The sequence below is a fragment of the Cygnus atratus genome, chromosome 14 (genome assembly GCF_013377495.2).
Source record: "Cygnus atratus isolate AKBS03 ecotype Queensland, Australia chromosome 14, CAtr_DNAZoo_HiC_assembly, whole genome shotgun sequence".
Lineage (NCBI taxonomy): Eukaryota > Metazoa > Chordata > Aves > Anseriformes > Anatidae > Cygnus > Cygnus atratus.
The window spans coordinates 9785411-9807353 of NC_066375.1; the positions used below are offsets into that span (position 1 = coordinate 9785411).

A 21943-nucleotide genomic window follows, 5' to 3' on the forward strand; every position below is an offset into this window, starting at 1 on the left:
TGAATACAAGCAATAAGTATTTCCTCAAGAAGCAAAACACACGAAGCCTACTTCTTGGTAATTGTGCCTCATAGCTGCCATCTCTAGTGTCTGAGGCAGAAGCTGCTGGGATATTTGTAATGTTGCACTCTCTCTCATTTAGTTCCTCTAGTGTTTCTTAAGAGCTAAGCTCTGGTTACAGCCTTAGTAGGGATTTAACAGGATCTCTCTGTGCTATCCAGCAGTCTATTTTGGCGAAAATCACAGCAACCTGATTATTTCTGAGACCTCTGCCCCCTTGTCAATTTTGATTGGAGTTGGCCCAGGAGTTCAAAAGGCTGTAACAGTTTGATCATATAATCCTGGCTTCCTTAGGAAACCAAGCTAAGGCACAAACAAACAGAAGTCCTTACAGAAATACTCCTTTGACAATTGATTTTTTTTTTAATCAACACCTTGACTTCTATGAAGATTTTTACCTTCACTTCCCACAAAGATTGTCTTACAGAACCATCACCAAAAGCATCAGAAGTGGCACCAGAGTGGCATGGCTACAGGTGGGCTTACATTAGGGTCTGACTAATCTGCATCCCAGTGGGAGCCATGGGAAACCAGCACGGGACCCAAGCATCCAGCCAGCATCCCCTCCACAACTAACGCAAAAAATGACCACTTGCAGAGTGATTAGCAGACGTGTTTAATTGGAGTAAAGCTCAGAGTTGAGCTGTTTGGTGGATGAGAGGTTTGAGGGGAGAGGAACTCCCCAGATGGACAATTCCCTCTGACCTGTCCACCCAGCTGAAATCATCCCCCCATCTCCAACTTTGGCAGCCTGGCATCAGGGATAAGAAACAACATCTATCACCAGTTCCAGCTGTTTTCCAGCCCATCTTGGTGGGGTTACTCACCCCAAACAGTGCAGGGAACTCTCTGAATCACTGAGGGTCCCCGATTCAAGTGCTGGGAGTGGAACAGAGCAAAACTCTCTGCAAATCACACACTTTGCTACATCCAGCTCAGCACAGCCCAACTGCAGAGCAGGAGTGCCTCGCTCAGACTCCTCCAAGCTACGGCCCGCTTCCACCTCCCTCTGCTCTCTTCCCCTTTGTTGCTCTTTCCATGAGCACTGACAGGAGATCTGCTGAAGGGGCAATTTTTACAACCTAATCCTAATAAAAGACAGCAGCTGCCAGTGCGGAAACTCTGGACTCCAGGAGCATGACTGGATGGTCCGAAGTAATATTTTTGTGGTATTAATTACAAACCCTTTTTGCATCTACCACTTTCAATGTAGTCCTTTAAAAATGGAATGGCAAATATGCCAAAAGCAATTATTTATGCACGTTCAGCATTATTTGATCATGGTCAATTACTACCATGCTCCAAACTAGAGTATTGAAAAGCATATCTTTCCCCTCCTTTTATTTTTTTTAAAGTCATCAGGAATAACATTTTCACGTTGTTGAGTGACGATGCCTCACACTGCTACCCAGCCTGCTTAAACAGAAAACATGCGTGTGGGGGGCTTGGTGTCTGTGGGCTGCAGGGAAAGGCACTGAAGGAGAGGGAGCTGCCTTGCCTGCCAAGCGGGATGTGCTGAGGCCCCAGCACTGCAGAGGGCTCCGCATTTTACCAGACTATAAATAAACTAATAAATGATCGGGAATAGCCTCTCGGAAGGCAATGCCCGCATCTCTCCTTTCCTCAGGCGAAGGGAAAAAGATCTCTCTTTTTTCTTTTCTTCCTTTTTTTTTTTTAAACACAGCTTTTCCCTCTGCAAGAGGTGTACATTTAATTGTAAAAGAGCCTTTTTCGGTTGTAATCTGTTTCCAGTTCAATTCCTTTGCTGGATAAATCCCTTAAACGTGTTGTCATTCCTTATTTATTGATTGCAGGTATTTGGGGTTTAATTGAGCAAGTCGGTCGTGGCCCAGGGCAGGAGTGGCGCTACATGAGCAATTAAATCTGATTAGCCCGAGCCCTTTAAGCCCCAGCTGGGTGATTGATAACCGAGACCAACATTCTTCAATTGACTCGCTACATCAAAAAGGAGAAAGGCTTAGAGGAGAAACGCATGGGTCCAACATAAAAAATAGCAAAGGAGCCGAGCAGATTAGATTTGCAAAGGAGCTGAGCTAGCGGCGAAGGGAGCAGGGAGAACAGACCTGGTCAGCCCATAAAATAAATCCATAAGTGTCTCCTCCTTTAAAACTCAGCCAAAGCATTTTTTTCCTTAAAAAAAAAAAAAAAAAAAAAAAGGCTGAAGTGACCCGGCCTGTGGCGAAAATGGGCAAAGGCGGCGGAGCTCGGATTTTAACACCCCTTCAGCCCTCGGAGCAGAGCACCATCCATAAAGCTGTCGTCTGTTTGTTAGTGTGTTTGTCTGCTCCGTCATTACGCTTTTTGCCCGGTAGTTTAAGAAAATAAACTAGCAGGGAGAACAGGAGTGAGTAACCCCCATTTATCACGCTGATGGATGTCCCGTGTCTCCCGCCGGGGGGGCAGTGGCCGGCCGGGGGCGGAGGAGAGAAGAGGAGGAGAGGAGCGGGGTGCCCCGGCCGCAGCATCCTCCTGCCCCTCTATTCGGGGGGGAGCGGGTGGTACCCACCGGGAGCCCCGGGGCAGGAGCACTGCGGGGATTTGAGGTACGGGGATGCCCCGGGATCCGAGTCACAGCCCTGAGAGCGTCGCAGCTCTGCAGTGCCGGGACAAACCCGCTTCTCCGTGAAGGGCTAATGAATTAGCTCAGTTAAGCTCTCGGCAGCAGCGATGGAGAAGCGCCCCCCCAGCAAACGCATCCGTCGGAGCCGCGTGGTTTTCTGCTTGGCATCGGCAAAAAGGGGAGGGCATGAGGGGGGCTGCGGGCTGCATGAGGGAGCCTCCGCGGTGCCAGCCCTCGGGGGTCAGCGTTACGCGCGGAGCCTCCGCGGCACCGCCCGCCTCGTCCTCAATCACGGCGAAGGGGAAGGCCGGCAGAAATCAAAGCGGGACGAGAGGGTGAAAACCTTGGGGGGGGGGGGGAGGGCAGCGCAGACCCCTCGGGGCTGAGCCCCGGGGTCGGGCGGGTGCCTCAGCCTCTACGGGGCGCGGGGTGCGACCCCCGCCGGGGCACCGCGGGGCCGGGGAGGCTCCGAGGGCGCTCCCCTCCCGCTGCCGACTTTTCCCTCGGATCAAAACAGCTTGAAAGCAGTAGAAATCACTGGGGAGGGGAGGAGGACGTCAGCAGGAGCTGGACTTCTAAAAACCGTTCCGCCCCATAGGCTTTAATATTAAAAACCCCCTAGGAGTCTCAGACACTGTATTAATTAGTGCAACCACCCATGAAAAGTTGGGTTTGGAACAGCATTCTTTGCCCTGTGTGAAACAGCAACCCTAATAAACAATTGTTAACTTGGCCTATTGCCTCTGGTAAATTACACAGCATTAAAAAATAATGCTTTTCATATTAGGCAGTAATTAAAGGTTGGGACAGCTTTAAAACGAGAGGGGGAGGGGGGGAATCAAAGAAAATATAAAAATGTTCTTTCAAGAGTTATGGGAGGCTAATAAAGTATGTCTGTTATAGTGCACCACTTTGCCCCCAGCTACAGCCAAACTGGAGCCACTGCAATTGCCTCTCAATAAGATAATGATATTCCTTTCTCTGCTATTAAAAGGCTCCCAGTGCAAACTTAAAATGATTTATTTAATTTAAGAAATTATGAGGTGTAACTTCAAAGCGTAAGCCGTTAGTAATGGAAAACACCAGGTTGTTTAAAATTATAATAATAATTGTTTGGAATACAGTGACATCAAAGTGCTTTCATCACCAAATAAAATATAGCACAGACCCCCAAATCCAGTGGAGTTTATTGAGTAGACATTTTTTGGTGTGTTTTTATTATTTCCTTATCAAGAGACATTATTTTAGCAGCTCCTTTTCTCAGCTTTGATGTTTTGACAGTCTTAAATTAATTTTATTGCGTTTTTTTGGCTCGGAGATGGGAGATTATTCTGACTGCTTATTTTTCATTATGACTTTTTTGTTTTCAAGAACCGGTTTGTTATTTAGCAAAGCACCTTGATAAGCGCAGTTGAAATGAATTGGCCATTACAGGTCATTAAAAAGCAAAGAATTCTGTTTTCAAGCAATCCATTACACGTCTGGGAAAATATTCCTACTTAAAACAAACTTTGAGTCGAACGCTGGCATAATCAGTTTAATAAAACGGGTAGCGCATACTTTTAAGGAACGTGTTTTTTTTCTTTACGAGATTCTTGCTTATTCAAAACACAGCAATCTAAGAAATACATATACAGAACATTTTGCCAAAACGACCTGCCTTTACAGTAAGACTATCACAGAATGTTTTTAATTTCCTTCAACAGTGTTATAAAACATTAATCGTACATACATTGCCGAGAATTTTCCTTCCCAAGCAAAGCAGAATTATTCCAATCCCCTTTTAAAAAAATTGGTAGCATTTTAAAATATACTGCAGTTGCAGCTTTATAGACCGGTATTTCCACTAAAACAGCAGGGACAGAATTGCTCTGGTGTTAAAAGACTGAAATATAATGGATGGAAAGATTTTTATTCCTTTCGTGCAACTAGTAGCACCCGCCAAATGCCTTATGGATTACGGTGGGAAACACACATCGAGGGACTAAGGGACTCAAAATCAAACCAAAACAACAACAAAAAAATGGACAACAAAAAAAGACCCCAAAGCCACCCTCCTTTCACACTGTCGCCCGACACCGAAAAGGAGTGTGAGCCGTGCGGTAGTTCGTTCCTGGGCTTCCCAGTGCGAGAATGAACGATGAAGTTGCCCTCAGACCATTAATGCAATTCACTGGAAAAAATATCCTCCCTGCTCTGGCAGGGAAAAATCGGAATAACCGCTCTGTTTTTATTTTGCAAGAGGCACTTCTTAGGCAAATAATGTGGGCACTGCTGAAAGTAGGTTAACTTCGAGAAATGACCCCCAGAAAAAAGCTTTTTTTTTTTTTTTTTTTTTCAAAAATCCTCGTGATGGTTATTGATCGTAGGCACAAGAGAACCACAGTGACCCTGAATGCTTTTTTGTTTTGTTTTGTGTTTTTTTTTTTTTTGGTCTCTTTTAACGACGTTTACATCCTTTTTATACTTTTCTAATAAGCAGATACATGTTAATCTGCGGCGAAACTAAACCGGGCATGAATAGTAGGGGGAAATATGCTCAGGAGAAAACAAAATGATGACCTCCTGTCTGAGGAGCCCCGGGGTCGGTACGCCCCGGACCCACCGGAGGGGCTCCGCGGGTCCCCGCCTGCTTGCGCGGGAGCTGCGCGGTCTCCTTGAGGTCTCCTCCCGCAGCCCCGGGGCGGGCCGGGGGGCAACAGGGCTTTGTGAGGCTCGTGGGTCGCCTTTTGCCTTCCTCTTCTCCTCCTCCTCCTGTGCGTGTCCAGCACTCCCCCTCCGAAATCCTGCAACGCCCCGGGCGTGCGCGAATCGGGCGAGTCCTGGCAACGTCCACGGCATTTGTGTGCCGGGACACACGGACTCTATAGGGAAATAGTTGGCCAGTATAGAGATGCACGTGTGCGCACACACACGCGTGTCCCCGTATGCTGCGTGGGTGCGTGTAAATCCCCGGCGCAGGCTGCCCGCGACGCAGAAACCGCCCGGGGGCTCGGGACTGGCTGCCGGGGGAAGGATGCCGCCGCCGGGCTCCGCTTCCCCCTGAACTCTGCCCGGCTCGGAGGTCAGCTGCCTCCCCGTCCCCGGGGTCGCCATCCCCACCCCGGGTGCCGTGGCGGCGGAGCAGGTGGCCGGTCCTGCGCCGCTACCGGTAGCCGGTGCCCAGCCGAGAGCCGGCTCCTTCCCGGCGCTGCGGCCCCGGGAGCCGGGCCGAGGAGCCGGAGGCCTCCCGGTGAATTCTGTGCCCCCCCCACCGAGCCCGGTACCGGCTGCCCCCGGCCTCGCAGCGAGGCTCCCGGCGGGGCTGAAGCCCCGCGCCCTCCGGCACGCCGGCTCGCAGACGCACCGCAGCCACCGAGCGTTCCACCTTCCCCTTTTAAAACGCAGGAATTCCGGGCTTTGACAAGGCAATGTGACAACATGAAATGCAGGCTCCAAGCGCCCGTGGCTTTAGGTAATGAACACTTGGCCGTAGCGAGTCAGAAAGCCCATTCCTAACTGTTTATGTCAACAAATCCATACCTCGTGAATTAAGGTCCCGGGAGAGCTGCGCTGTGCCCGGCTGGCCTGAGCCACCGTTCAGCAGGTCGGGATTTTAGGGATCGGGATAATTTATCGCGTTGTTTTTAATGTTTATTATTTATTGCTCTAATTATTTTTCACTTTCTATTGGAAATTTAAAATATATAGATGTACCTGGAACAGATGCCAACTCCTTTCAGTCTCACTCAACTTCTAATCATCGCATCTGCTTTGTGTCAGAAAATACTTTGGGAACAATTTAACTTTGCATTAAAATAACTAATTAAAGCCACACCTCCACAGCCTCTTGCGAAAGTGGAGGAGGAATTTCAGTAAGTGCATCGCGTTTAATGGTAGCATTCTGATTTCCCTGCCTTGCTGTAATTTATTCAGTTACAGATCTGCCTGCGGGGCAGCTCCCATTAGGCCGATGATGAAGTCTCATGAGTAAAGCTTGACACCTCCCTCGTAATAAAATATAATACTCAATTAACTCGGCCTTTCTGAAGGATTTAATTGGAACAAGTTAATAATGGGCGCAGGGTGAATTGTCATGCCATCCGCAAGCTCGGGGAAGGTGTCACGGATCCATCCTGCCTTTCCCATACCAAAGGTTGTAACTGAGTTTTGGAAGCTTTTCCTTCAACACCCTTGTGTTCTGCAATAAATCTGTATCCATTTAAGGATCTATCATAACACACACAAAGCTCTTGCGCTCAGAGTTTCCAGCGAAAAGATTTAGCTGTAATCCCTGACACAGCTGATTTATACTGAAGGTTAAAAAATACCGCTGGTTTATTTATAACCGGCCCGGCCCAGCTTAGAAAGCACTCGGGACAATTGGAGAGGGAAGGAGAGAGGCGAGGGGGGCTTCGCCCTGCCCCGGGATTAAGGGGATAACGCTTCAGAAAGGGAGAGCCCGAGAAAGGAGCGGTTGTCTCCCGTTTTTTATCCGGCAGTAAATGCTAATTTGAAAAGTCTGCGTGGAGATTGGATTCCCCCAGCTTTGTTCCCTACAATCGCGAAGCGGGAAGGTTAACAGGGGGCTGGCCGAGAAGGATCCGCGATGCCCGGAGCCCCTCCGAGCAGCTCCCCCGCTCGGGAGGTGTTCTTCCCCCCCGGCCCTTCCCTCCTCACTCAGCCAAGGCCCGATACTGCATGGTGCTGAACGCCCTTCCCCCGGTGCGCACAGACCAGCATGGGGCAGGGGAAAGCTTTCCTCCGTGCATCGGAGCATGGCCGAATCAAATCTCCCGGCTGCTCCAGCGGAGGTAAATGCACCTCCCTGCGCAGCTTGGAGCCCAGAGGTCGCTCCTAAATCCAAAAAGCCTCCTACAGAAAAATGCAAAGTGCTGTGCTGGGCCAGCAGGAATGGGACTTGGAGAGCCGCAGTTATCCAGCTCTGACCTCCCGGGCACCCCCTTCATCCCCACACACCCGAGGGCCCCCCACCAGAGATGGCAGAGGAATATGGTCAGGCACCTGCTCTCCGGGCAGCACAGGAGAGTCCCTTTAGGGAGGCTGCCCCAAAAGGTAGGGAACAGGGTGACAGCAGGTGGGAGCCCTGAAATGCTACTGCGCTGGAGTATTGCAGGGTCCCTGCCCAGCCCGCACTGCACTAAAGGACCCCCAGAAGTGGCTGGGGCTGACAGCAGCAACCTGCTAGAGACAGCTTTGAGGTCAGGGGAAAGGCGAGTCGAGGGGAGAGGCCTGAGCAAAAGAGAATGGCTCACGAGCTAAGAAAAGCAGTGGAAATATCACCAGAATATGATGCTGTAAAGAACAGAGGCGCCTAAAAGGGGTTGTTAAAAACAAGGAAACCTCATAAAAGGTTTGGCTTTCGACTTTGAATTGTTGACTTGCAATTCACCTTCATGTGCTGCAAATTTGGCTTTAATTCAGATTCAGAAGGGGAAATAATCATAAAGGCAACCAAAACATTCCTTTGAACTTGACCCAGCAGTGCAAAACACACACGGAGAGAAGTTACCTTTTAAAGAACTCCAAACACTCACAGACCCACACGTGATTAAACATGTTTTTTTTTTTTTTAATTTAATTCGAAATAAGAGATAAGAAATAATAAATCTTCAATAAAATATATAAAATTGTACAAGGCATCCCTTTCAAAGGGACTTTCCTATAATGGAAGATTGGGGGTGAGGGGAAGGGAGATGGGAAGTTCATCTATAGTGAGTCCCAGGCGGTGACAGTGCCTCGGTTAAAACAAACCAAAACCAGCAAAACCTTGTGGCTTTTTTTCCATTTTACTGCCCTTTTCTTTTTGGTTTCTTCTCAACATGCTAAGAAAATAAATCCAGGACAATCTCTGCCTTCAGTGCTCCACAGCCTATGGAGGAATTTTCTCACAAAGTTTAGCAAGAGTAATACACATAATACAATAGTTATAAGAAGCCTGGGGAAGACACTGCCAGCACTTGGGGAGCTCCCATGGGGACAGAGGTTACGCAGTCTCTTGGCATCCCACCATCCTACAAGTAATGCTGTTGGATTTTGATACCTGGATCTCTCTTTAAAAGGGCTTGAAGCATGAGTCACTTACATTAGCATCCTTTGCAATGGAAGGAGAGGAAGACATGGGGGATTCTTCTATTTAATATAGACTGTTGCAAATACTAATAAAAAATACCAAACGTCTCCACAGAAGAGTTCGACAACCCTTGCTCACCACCACTGTGGAAACAACCCACGGCTTCTTTCCCCAGAAACTCCCTTCCCTCCCTTTTGAATGCTTTTGAATGGTTTTCAAAAACCATCGTGGAGCCACGGTTACCTGGCTGTAGACAAAGATTTCTAAGCACACCAATAGGAAGAGATAAAGACCAGAATGCCTAATAACCCTCCCTTGCACTTTACCTCCCCTCACAGTGCTTTACAAACAATAAGTTTTAATTTACACAGATAAAGACATTACAAGAGCTAATGGTGGATAAAGCTGTTGCTTTACTTTCTGCATTTAAGGGCCCCTCATCTTGTTGCAAAGGTCTGTCGATGTTTGGGATGCAAGAAAAAAAATTTCCCTACCCCTAGAAATGCAGGAACTTGCTGGCTCTGAACTTCACTCAGACTCTACTGGGTCTAATTTCTATTTACACGGTGTCTGTATCTAAGGGCTCTGCTTTCTTTAAAAAACATAGAACAACGACAAAGAAAACAAAACCCTCCCAAACACCTTAATTATACCTTTTTATTTCCCTCCCCCTGCCCCCATAGTAAATGACGACACTTGAGAGTGTGGATTTAGGGCATGTACCCCTTTTACTTTAAACACATGTTGGGCCCCATCATGTAAGGTGTTGGGAAATCTCTGCCTCCATAAAACATTTTTTTTCACCCATTCCTTTTTATTCTATTTTTACATGCACTGTATAAAAACCCTACATTTGCTCAAATGTTTTTTCTTTTTTTTTTTGTTTTTACATTTTTTTTTCTCTGAGGATCAGATTCTGAGCGCTCAGAGCACTCTCAGAAGACACCCAACCTGTAGCATACAGGGTGCCTTGCTTTGCTAACGCGAACTCCTGTACACTCGGGATGGCATTTAGAAGCCTTCAGTAAGAACGGCCAGTACTGGTTGGGGTACTGCCTTCTCAGGGTTGGACAAGATCCACCAGGAAGTCTGTCTTGCTGTCGCTTTGTCTTTCTGATCTTCTTAGGATAAGTGGTACATGCTATATCCAACAGGAGTAGCATAGAGTCCAACAGGCGGGATAGGAAGCACAGGTCTGTGAAAAGGGTAGGATGTTCCGTACAGTGAGGCGGCCTGGATGGGGGAGTTGATGGGGAAAGGGAGGCTGAACCCCGATGGCAACATGGGCTTCGCTGCCATTTTGAGCTTCTCTAGCTCAGCCTCCTGCAGTCTCTTGGCCTTGGCCCTCCGATTCTGGAACCAGATTTTGACTTGGGTCTCTGTGAGGTTGAGGGAGCTGGAGAACTCTGCTCTCTCGGCGATGGACAGATACTGCTTCTGGCGGAACTTGCGCTCCAGAGCCAGCAGCTGGGAAGTGGTGAATGGGGTTCGGGGCTTCCTATTCGTCTTGTGCTTCCTCAGGGTGCAGGCAGTGGGACTCAGGTGTCCTGCAAGGAAGGAAAAGGCCGGTTACCACAAAGGCAGGGAGACCTGGGTGCTTTGGGGAGACATGCTGCACTTGAGAGAGCCCAGGGGGATACATATAGGGAGGGTGTCTCATCAGGTGATACCCTCAAAACAGGCCATCTTTTACAAATGACACTGCAATTCTCTTACTAGACAAACTTAAGTTTACAGGACTTCGGCAGATGTCAAGGGAAGTGAAAGTTTGGCTCTGATTTTAAGGGAATAGCTCATAGGCAAACAGAGCACAAAGGATTCAGAGATACCCAGTAGATCACTTTAACAGTCACATCGTGGGGATCTAAAGCACACAAAATAGCTGTCTTGGTAGCTGCAGAACTGGAAGAGTAACCCCAACATAGCACAGGACAAACACAGGCAGAAGCAGGAGATTTACAAAAGCACCGTGCTGTAAGAGACAAGCCCATGCCAGGATTCCTCCACCAAGAGCAACAAGTCAACCCCGTGAGATTTTATCCCAGCAGCTGAAGAACAGGATCTGATAATTTTTATGTTTGGGATAATTGGGTGTTATTCTTGCTATTTCTTCTACCATTGAAATCAAGAGCAGCTTTCCACTCTACTTAATAAGTTTTGTTTGTTTTTCCTCAAGCAGTATTTTCTGTTTTTCAGCAAGTATCAAAAAAGCAGAAAGCATCATACTTCTAATTCAATACTTAGTCTTTATGACATCTGCCATATTGATGCCGCATAGCTGCAGCATCTGTACCCAATACAAGTCAGGAAATCTGCTACCTTTTGTGCTTTCCTTATAACCCTAACCAGGTTAGGCACTTGTTCCAGAGATGGCACATGACTGAGTTGTCTTTACATTCATTTTACATTTCTATAATAAATTAAAAGAATGATTTAAAAGCATTCTGCTGTTTTGAAAAAACTTTGCAATTTGGCTCTGTTTGGGATCACTCCCGGGACATACAAGTCACCCCGGTTCCCAAGCCTGATACAGAAAATGTCACCGAGTCTCTCATAAGTAGCTGCTAAATTTTGTACATGTCTGGTTCACACACTTCTCAGTATTTTCTGAAACTTTTTAACTTTCCCTTATTTACGTGTTTATTTTTAAATAAACTGGACCGCGAAGCTGTTTAAATGGGCATCTTGCAATTAAAAAAGCCTCACGAAGAAAGCGTTAAAAAATTCAGAAAGTGGAGAGAGAAAACAGCTCCATAAAAAAAAAAGCAAAATTTTTCTTACTCTTCTTCTAGATACTGAACGCGAGAAAAATAAATCCCTCTCAGAAAACAACTTGTCAAATGCCATCTAACGATCACATGAGAGCATTTCAATAACTAAGCTGCTAACCGTGACATTTGATGCACTCCTAAAACTTGACGCAAACTACACTAAATTCACTGCCGGTTACCCCGCTATTCCACTCTCTCTTTTTAAAACGAAACCGATTTATTTTGTGGATTTCCAAAGACCCAACTATAAGCCAGCTGCTTCCAGAAGGGATGGGGTTTACAAGGACGACGGTCGCTCCGGGATCGGTCCCCGTCCCAGCGCCTTCCCCGGGTTTCGGGTTAGCCCGACTCATCCCGACTTTTGCTATGCACAGGGGAAACTTCAAAAACGAGCTTTTAAACTAAATCCCAGACAAATAGTGCCCTCGGAATAAACCCAAACGTCCACCGGCTTTTTCCTCCACCATCCCCTAAATGACAGCCAGCCTCTGATAAGAAGCAGGGACGGTCGCCTGAGCAGAGCCTGTAGTTCTGTTTACGCCGTGCCAATCCTAAAGCACTCGCTGCAGTGATTTGTTCCGCTCTTTTTTTGTTTTGTTTTGATTTCCCCCCCCCCCCCTGTTTATCATCTGTTTTCTGGCCAACGGCGGACAAGAATCATCACTTCCCTAGTTCATCCCACCTGTAATGTTAATAATCATAGATCGAGGAGCTTGTCCTAACATCAAAGCCCTCCACGGACAGACAGGGCGTCCTGCGGGAGCACCGCTCATTGCCCCGCACTGTCACCGCGGCTCCGATGGGGCCGAGAGCCGGGGAAGAGGGAAATGAGGAAGATGATCGAGGCCGAAGGACCTTCCCGAGCTAAGGCTCCTACCACTGATCGTTTTTCGCCCCCAAATCCCTCTGAAATCATGGGACCTGAACTCCCTCGATACTGAAGTCCTTTACAAGGCTATTTTCCAGATCTCGACAACTACCGATTTTAATAGAGAAATAGTGGAATTTCGAAGAAAAAAAAAGTATCCAAAGAAGATTAGGCCTCGTCTTGTAGAGGAGGGGCTCTGGGTAGGAGCACAAGCTTCTTTTCTTGAATTTCCAGAGTACTCGTGGGTACATGAAAGTCGCAAAGCGGAGCTATTCCACAATGACATGGGCGGCCTGTTTTCCTCCCGGCCCCTCTCACAGGTTCTCTCCCAACACGTTAGAAATCAAATTAATTCGGGGTAATCGCAAAGGAAAAGAAGGGTCTGAAACCCAAATCAAAATAACTGTCTAAAAAGAGAGGAGATGTAATAGCACTAAACTTCCTTCTTGTAATAATAGTTTACAGGAGCAAATTCTGCAAGACCATCCTGATAAATAGTTCGCATCTACAAAGCCATTAACTTGAGTAAAGCAGAGAATTTAGTTTTCATCAGGCAAGCCAGGGATGCATAGATTAATGGAGATCGATCTGCTAATACAGGTGCCTCTCTGCCAAGGCTCTTGGCAATGGGAAGGCAGAGTCTAGCACTGCCGGGCTACGCTTTTCACCTTTTCTTGGAGGTAGTTTTTGGGCTCTTAAATTCTTTCTTTTCATTTTTTTTAAATACAATTTAAATTTTAAAACAAAAACGGGAAGGGGGAGATTTCGCCGAAAGCGAAATGCAACTCAGCACAGACACAGCAGCGCGGGTCGAACCCCAAAGGGGTTTAAAAAGTGACCTGTCACCTCCGGATCTGTGTCCCCACGACGGTGGGAGGGGGTCGGGAGAGACGGCGGGGGGTAAAGAGGTCAGGCCCAGCTCGGGAAACTTTGACAGGCTGCTTGCAGCGAGGATGAGAGAGGCAGGACAGATCCACCGGGCCAGGACAGACCGCAGTGGGAGACAGCGCACGGAAAGCGCGCAAGATGCGGAGGAAGAATTTCTGGGATTTAAGAGCGAGGAGGAGATTGCTTTGAACGTTTCGTATAAGCGAGAACGAGATGGAGCAATTCCAGTTCTCACTGCAAGGGGATGACAGAAAAGTACAAAGTGGCAGCAGGGGAGCCAAATGTAGGGAAAGGGAGCTCCTGATCTTTGTACGGTTTTAGAAAAATATTTTATATTTATATATGTACAATCATATATAGATGCGTAAATATATGACTGTGGTGTGTATATAAACGCCCAAGTAACATGAATATAAAATGTAAACACAGGCAGAAAGCAACATATACAGAAATATAGTGTCTAGATGGATATGGCCAACGTGCTGCCGCGCAGCTCGGTGCCTGGGGAACCGCACAGCTCGGGGCCTCGGCTCGGAGCCCGGTACCCGGAGCCCGGTGGCCGGTTCCCGGTGCCCGCCTCCCCTCGCTCCCCATCCGCGGGGGCACCGCGAAGCCCTGCGCTGCCCTCCGCCACTTCCCCGGCCACTCACTTGGCGGAGGCGAATATCTGCCGGCTTCCTGGATCCAGGACGTGCCGTCCTCCGAGTTCTCCGATTTAACCGAGGCGGTGTCGAAGGTTTTTGTAAGAGCCCCGGGGGGGCTGTGCGCGTCCCGGGAGCCGTGGCCCGGCAGCAGCAGGTTCCTGGAGGTGCCCACGGCCGCCCCGTCGGCGCTGCCCCCCGCCGCGGCCAGCGGCAGCTCTTTGGGGGGTTTCTTGTCGGACATGAGGGCTTCCACGCTGAACGGCAAGCTGGACACCTTGACTTTGTGGTGCTCCTCGGAGCCGGCCGCCGGGCCCTCCTCGTCAGAGGAGAAAACCTCCTTCGCCTTGGAAGGAGAAGCCATCGCGGGTGAGGAGGGAGGCTGGAGCGGGGCCGCCCGGGGAGCTGCGCTGCGCCTCTGCCCGGCCCTGCGCGGGGACTGCGCGAGTGAGGCGCTACGGAGCCGCCCCCCTTTTTTCCCCCCTCTGGGGGCTCCCCGGCTCTTTCCTCCTTTGGGAAGTGGAGTAAACGCCCCGCGGGCCAATCAGAGGCCGAGCTGGGCCCTGACGTCGCGGGGTGACTCATGCCATTGGCTCGGGGGAGGGAGGGAGGGTGGGGAGAAACTTTATTTATTTATTTATTTTAACTTTTTTTTTTTTTTTTTTCCTCGGGGCTTATTTTGCTTGGGGTGTTCCCCCTCCTCCCCCCTCCCCCCTCCTCACCCCTCCACCCCCTCCACCCCCCCCCCCCAAGTCCCCTCCGAAATGAATTAGCGCTTAATGACACGGGCAGCCAGCGGAGCCGTGCCATTAAGGAGCCGTCCAAGGGCTATAATCAGAGCAAAGCAAGAAAAGAGCCGCCGGGGTAATTAAGGGCTGATGATTAGGCGAAGAGGAAAACTTTAGAAGATCGCGGCTCTGCCTCCTCTCGCCGCCGGCCCGGCCCCTCCCGGCCGTCCCCGGTCTCCCCCCGGCCGCGCCCCCGCCGCCCCCCAGGCACCGCCGCGCCCCAGCCCCGCCGCCCGCCCCCCCCTCCCCTCCCCGGGGTCTGCCCGACCCCGGCCGCATCCCCTAAAAACGAGATTTATTTATTTATTTATTTTTCCCGAGGGCACTGTCTGTGTGTATGCTAAGGGTTCTGGACCCTCACTCAGCGAAGAAACGCGGCAGTTTGTTCTTCGCATTTTTACCCCCCAAAAAGTAGGGGGTTGTTTGCGTTTCCTCGGCAGCAGGAGCTGAGCTGACGGAAAACACGCAGCGGAGGTTAGATCTCTAATTATTATTTTTCCAGCGTCAATTACACACGTGATGAATAGATGAGCTTTAATAAATTAGGGCCACGCAGTCCTTAATTAAGAGGCATATCAGACTAGTACTATGAAAGCGATTCTCTCACTTTTGGGCTTCCTACCAGTGGTATGAATAAAGAGTATCATTTTAAACGCGTTTCTAATTACGGCGTGGATAAAAGCAAATGCATAGTGTTCTTTTCGTAATGATTTTAATCTTACACCGGGCGTTATTTCATGCTGTGCCCGTAACTTTCGCTGTTTTTTTTAACGTCCAGAAAACGCAGAGTTTGGGATCCGTTTTGGTACTAGTTAAAACCGAGGTTGTATAATCCAAAACACTCCGGAAAGGGCGCAGAGCATCTGCCCGGTCTGGGGCTGGGCGCTCAGCTCCGCGCTCCGTGCCCTGACTCCAGGGGAGGCTCAGACAAGGCTGCGGGCTTGGTCTTGGACAGCTGCAGGTCTGTGCTCCCTGAGCCTTTTCGGTTATGTCACTTCCACAAAATATGCAGGTTTTCACCAGCTAATGTGGTTCTCGCTTGGTACTCCGACCTTCCCGCTAGCCTATGCAGCAGTCCTGGATGTTCCCGGTCCCCCTAATACAAAGCACGGTGTCCCACTCGCTCCGCAGCTGGGGTGTTTGTGATATTTCCTAGAGGACAGTTTGGAAGCTTTTTGGGACAGGAATTGGTTCTGCTGGGATTTTCTTCGGCCCGTGCTCCTCCAGCCAGTCCAGGCCAGAAAGCACCTTGAATAAGGGGCTGAAATGAGTGAGCTGTGCTGGTCCCAGGGGTCCTCTCCACCCCTTGCAGTCCCCTTCATCCACTCCCCCCCGCCCCCGACAGCCTCTCCAGCCTCGACTGCCCCTCGCCAGGTGCCACGCACGACAAATTGGGACCGGGGCAAGTGCTTGTGGCGTGGGAAGAAGAGTGGGAGGATTTGTACGAGAAGCCGAGTTACAAAACCCCACTGATCAGTGGGGCTAATAGTAGGGTTTGCACACTCGTTATTTATTGCTAGCAGTATTACTGCAGACTTCGATCGGTTAAGGATTAAAGCCAGGCAAGATCTGCAAAGAGATATGGTGCTTTTCACTAGCCCAACTAAGCCGAATGAGACAGATTACATTTTGAGCAACAGGACCCCGATTCTTTTTTTTTTTTTTTTTCATGGGTGAAAATAATAGTTGGTCCCACAAACTTAGGCGTCACTAGCTCTTTCTGCTAACCCCGGTCTCCTTCACCAGAATGCTTCTCTTTGCTGAGAGATACTAGCAGCGACATGCAGTTCCCAGCCCCGGCCTTGCAAGCTCTCCTGCTGCTGTGGGGTTGAGTTTGTCTCTCTTCTCCCCTCCAGCCCCCACCCCACCCCCTTTCCCTTCCCTTCTCCATGCTTCCTGCACCGTGACAAGTAAATGAGAATTGATGGACATACAAGAACAATGCATGTGTGTCAAGAACAATGCACCGTCCGTGGAAAGCCATTGTGGGGCTGCTGAAAATGCTACAGATAATTATACCGCGCTCCCAAAGTCAATGCCCGCTGGAAGGGCGCCTGGGGAAGCAGAGCTCGCAGGAGGGCAGGTCACGGTGACACCGAGCCGGGGCTCACGTCCCTTGGGTGCCGCTCCTCTCCCAGGCTGCCTGGCTGGGGCCTGGACGCTGTCCCCATGGGTTTGGGGAGCTGTCGTCCTTTGGGAAGTTTGGAGGAAGGAGGGGGACCAAGGGGCAAGCTTCTCAGTGTGTCGTGAAGCAAGGACCACAAGTCGGCTCGTCCAGCCCGGTTTGGCTGGATTTGGGTGCCACAGGGGTGCTGGGGATTGCAGAGCGTGGCAGGGCTTGCTCATGGCATTTGCCCTTCTTCAGCGTTAGCCCATAGAGGAGTTTGAGCATTTTTCCCTCTGAAGCCTGAACTTGGAGGTTTCTCTCCTCCCTCACCCCTCCCCTTCTTCATCCTCCTCCTATCAATTAAACATAGGAGAAAGAAGCCCCGCACGGCACTGAATGCCGGGACGGAAAGCTCGCAAGGACAGGGCTCGGAGAAATTTCTGGGAATTCAGGCTTTCCCCGGACCCAGGATTTCAGAGCGAGCGCCCAGCCTCAGACCAGCAGGGAATTGACCCGTCCTGGGGAACCGACGTGAGTCCGGGGTCTGTCCCCCGCGTGGGGGTCCCCCCTGCTTGGCCCCAGGGTGTCCCCACTCCCGGGGAGGGCGGTCCAAGTCCCGGCCGTCGGGTCTCGACCGTCGGGGCTCGACGGGAGTCGACCGGTTCTCGGGCCGGCCTCTCCCCGGGGCTGTTTCCCAGCCTCACACCCGTGTGTCCCCCGTCTCCCAGCCTCCCTCAGAAAGCCTGGCAGTGAGCACGAGCGGATCCCAAGGATGCCCCGGGAGCCCCCCGCGCCCCCCTCTCCTCGGCCTCCCCCATCCTCCGGCAGCATCAGCCCCTGCCAGCCGCGGCGGGGCTCTCAGCTGGAGAGGGCCGGGGAGGGAGGGAGGGCAGGGGGAGGAGAGACGTCGCAGACAAACTGAGGCTGTTTTGCAGGCGCCAGGAGCGGGGAGATGAAAGGGAAGCTCCTGGGGGAAGTGGCTGTGCAGTTTGACCGGCTCCAGCAGCAGCAGCAGCAGCGACGGCCCGTCCCGGCCAGCTCCGCCTCCAGCCTCCCCCGCTGCCCCCGGGCTCCGGGCTGCCCCCCGGCCCACCTCCGCCTGCCTCTCCCAGCCCGGGGGCGGAGGGAGGCGACGGGGAGGCACCGCCGCAGCATCCTCGCTCCTCCATCCGAAGGGCCGCGGGCAGCATCCCCACCGCGAAATGCCGCAGCGTAAAGTTTCTGAGAGCTGCCGCTGGTGACTTGTGGGGAGGTCCTTTTTCTGCAGGGAGATCCCCCTGTTACCGGTGTAAATCCGGAGGGAGACGATCCGGATCACCACAGGAATGATGCCCTCCCTGTGGCTCCAGTCCATGCAAAGCACCAGCCCGTGTCCTTCTCAAGGGAATAAAATACCGACGGGTAGTGGGGAGCGCGTTGTTCTTCGGGAGACACAGCCCCCAAAGCGTTTCCCCTACTTTTAGGATCGAATTGGTTAGTAAGACGTTTTCTAAAGGGGGGCGACTGATTTATTTTTTTTTAATTTATTTTATTTTTTTATAACGAGCCGCCGTGAAGCTGGCGTGTGGAAGTCCTTTAAGAAAGGTCTTTAAGCTAAGGCTTCTGATTTGGCTAGAAAAAAAAAAAAAGGCAGGACAGTGGCATCAGAGTGTGCATCAAGCCTAAGTATTACCCCGAAACGAGGTGCACGCCGAGATAATAAGTAGCAGTTTTGCTGAAATTTTTGTCTCATTGCTTTACTCCAGATTAGACCTGAAACCAAGAGAAAGGCATTGCGATAATATAAATTATCCATTTATCCCCAGACGCTAGAAAGGAATTAAACGGAGCCAAACATCAGAGCTTCTGAGGGTCAGCTCTGGTTACCGCCGCTTCCATCTAGGTCCTCTTCTTGAGTCTCTTGGACTCCTGTTTCCGAAGCAGTTTTGGTGGACGGAGGAGCCCAGCTCTTAGCTCCGGAGCCAGCTCCCGGGCGGTTCGGGGTGGGGGGGCAAGGCTTCCCCTGAGCATCCTTCGGCCACCCCGGGGGGGCCCCGTCCCGCAGCTGGGGCCAGGGGAGGGCTCAGCCCGCCCGGCTCACGCAGCCCGGCTCCCGGTGCGTAGGGAAGGTGGCTGCGATGAAGCAAAGTTGCACTATATTCCGTGCTGGAAATGGGCAGTAAGTGCAATCACGCGTTATAATTGTCCTCTGTGTCACCCGACAATGGTTCCTATTTATCGCACTGGTGTCATCCACTCGGTAAGACAGTGAGCGTACAATGAACCGTGATTATTGCATAATACGAGCCTCTCCTCTCCCACCCGCCGAGGGTTGTTCTCTTCCTCTCTCTACGCAGGTATTTCAGTTGCGATCAGATATTTATTCTCTCTTTGGCAAGACGCAGGGGATAGCTGGGAGAGATCAGATGTCTCCCTGCTCAGAGCAGTTAGCAGTTTTGCCCTTAAGGACTGAAAACTTTTTTTTTTTTTTTTTTTCCCGAGGTAATAACTTTTAAATAAACACATGGGAAAGTTTCGGGGGAGGAAAGAGCTGTTTGCGAGGATATATTTACATGCAGAAAAACCGCCATCGAGACGATGGGATGGAGGCTCGCTTTTCGGAGGCGATGCACGGCCCCTGGCTGCGGAGAGGAGCGGGACCGCGGGGGTGCGGGGTGCCGGCTTCTGTGCGCGGCCAGGGGGACCGCGGGTGGGACCCCGGGTCCCAAAGGGTCCCCCTGTGTCCGGGACACAAGGGCCAGACCTTCCTTCCCTCTAAGTGAGTGCAGCCGTCGCTGCTTCCCGAAAGCGCAGAATCGGGCCCCGGGAAGAGAAACCGTGGGCACCTGCCGGCGCCGTGCTGCTGGGAGCTGTCCCGAGCCGACACAGGGGGACACCCCACATCCACTGCCCGAAAATAACGTGGACAAAAAATTAGGGTTTTGCCCCCAGACGGGCGAAGGGGTGGGTGCCCGGCCGGCCACAAGCCCCCGCCCCGTCGGGGGCCGGAGCGGCACGAAATCCCCAGGACTTCGCAAATATCTGGGTTCCTCCACCCCCTTCTTTTTTTCCTCTTTTTTTTTTTTTTTTTTTTTTTCCCCCGAAAAAAGGGAGAAAGTGATGATCCGTGACCTCCGTTTTTCTTTATCCCGGCCGTTTTTCCGTTCGCAAACGATTTCCATCGAAATTGCTGCAGTGACTTTTAGCTATCGCACACACCTTCCGGCTCGTCTGGGCTAGGAATATCTCAAAACGATCCACTTCAGCGAGAAGCATATGTGTGGAAAAGCTCCTGCATTGATTTAGATTCGAAGACCCGATTATTCCCAGAGACTGCCCACGCACACCCATCTCCCCATATAAACCATAAGCTGAGTTCATTTTCATATGCACTATATGCAGATAAAAAAGTTTTATTTGTCATTTTTCTCACACATTCGTTTTTTCTCCACAAATCCAGGAAACACAAGACGGGATGGGAGATGGAAAATGCACTGAATTATCCCGTGCTCAAACGGAGCTCCTATAAAAATCCTACTATTTATGCAGTACATTCACAGCGTGGGGATGTGTCCAACGCTTGCTGCAAGACAAATTATGATTATCTGCCCTCTGTTATTTTTTTCCACTTGGCTTCCCGTCTTTATTTTCCAAATCTATCCCGAGTCCTCTGAATTATCAGAATTATCGCGGTTTCGCGATTGATTTTTTTTTTGTCTCCTGTAGTTGCCGCATCCCAGTTTGATAATCCAGGTTGATATAATAAACCAATCAATAAACTGCTTTTGAGTTACAGACTTAAATTTGTGCAAACTGATGGTTGGAGTGCCGGACTTTGGGATCATCTGGCTGATATCTTTACTTCTCAAACAACACTTATTTAAAGAAGACTTGCATTTCCATCAATTATTATTTTTTTTTTCCAAAAAAAAAAAAAAAGAAATACGATTAAGGACCTTTTTTGTTTTTACTTGGTAGAGTAAAGGCGAGAGAGTGCTCCATGCTAAAGCTGTTTCGGGACTAGGCTGAGTTGTGCCCTATGACTTGGACGAGGGATGCTCTCAACGTGACACAAGCTCCGGCTCTTCCCGCAGCACCGCACCCCGCACCGCGCTCCCGCACGCGTGGGGCTGTCCTGGAGTCCTCCCGCATGCACCCGCTGTCCCCGGCCGGTCGTGCTGGGCGTGAGCTCAGGGCTGGCTGCAATCTGTGATCTGGAGAGAGCTAAAAATCCTCAGCCCAAACGCGCTTTTACACCCAGCCCTGTCCAGCACATTCCCGGCGGTTGCACTTTCTTACCCAGGGCACGGGATGCGCTGGGGTGGGCAGCGGAGGCTGGAGCGAGCACATTCCGCTCCGGATTCCAGCCAGCCCTCCAAGGTTACAGGCATTTTTTTTTCCCCCTTTCCTTTATTTAATTACATTCAGGGTTCTTTCACGGGGTTCGCAATTACTCTGATTGCATTTCGAGCTGATATTAGCCCTGCAGAGAATGCCATCAGGGTCCCGGAAATGTTACGCAGGAGGAGGGGGGGGTGGGGAATTTATTTGGACGCTCCTAATACCTCTGCAGATTGTATCGGCTCGCACCCTTTGGGAGGAAGACAACAATTTTTATTTGTATAAATATATATACACATGTGATGCACGGAGAGTTGTAATAACCAAATCAAATAATATTTTAGAATAATGCAGGTGTTGGAAGGATATTCATATAGCAGATGAAGAAATTAAATCCATACAACAATTTTTTATAGAGTTATTTTGCACAGCCTCTCAGAAATCAGAGATGAGAAGAACCACTAACTCATCCAGTTTACAGTCCTTCAGTCCCTGCTAGTGTAGCTTTCCCTCGTTCTATACATGTACAGCTGCTCATATAAGCTAGTTAGAAATATCCCAAATTGTGTTGTTTCCATATTTCCTCTTTTGGAGAATACTCCTCTTTCCAATATAAGCACTCTTTCTGGTTATGCACTTAAAAAATACATTTTAAACAACCTCATTTATTGTCTCTAAACTACTATTATTATTATTGTTATTAATTATTATTTTGGTCTAGCTCGAGGTGGCTGCTTGCCAACAGAGGTTCTGGGTAGGGAGCACTTTCAGAGACAGTTTGCCATCAGGCCACCGTAGTCTCTTATATAGGGTTTTGCCTCATGTAACAGACAGTCAGGTTTTGTG

The 21943-nt window shown here is 50.1% G+C and overlaps 1 protein-coding gene across 1 annotated transcript; it reads right to left on the reverse strand.

Annotated features, from left to right (window-relative positions):
- Positions 1-8246: 8246 nt before the first annotated feature.
- On the reverse strand, positions 8247-14396 carry MSX2 (msh homeobox 2). The gene is made up of 2 exons (XM_035559861.2): positions 13892-14396; positions 8247-10261 (listed from the first exon to the last, which is right to left on the reverse strand). The coding sequence occupies exons 1-2, from the start codon at positions 14244-14246 to the stop codon at positions 9837-9839; spliced, it is 780 nt and encodes a 259-aa protein (XP_035415754.1). The 5' UTR covers positions 14247-14396; the 3' UTR covers positions 8247-9836.
- Between the last annotated feature and the right edge of the window lie 7547 nt (positions 14397-21943).

Bases quoted from the DNA above. Each gene is read 5' to 3' on its own strand.
- MSX2 (XM_035559861.2), bottom strand. From the start codon at position 14,246: ATGGCTTCTCCTTCCAAGGCGAAGGAGGTTTTCTCCTCTGACGAGGAG. The intron at 10,262-13,891 runs GTGAGTGGCCGG...CCTTCCTTGCAG, and splicing joins CAGATATTCGCCTCCGCCAA to GACACCTGAGTCCCACTGCC.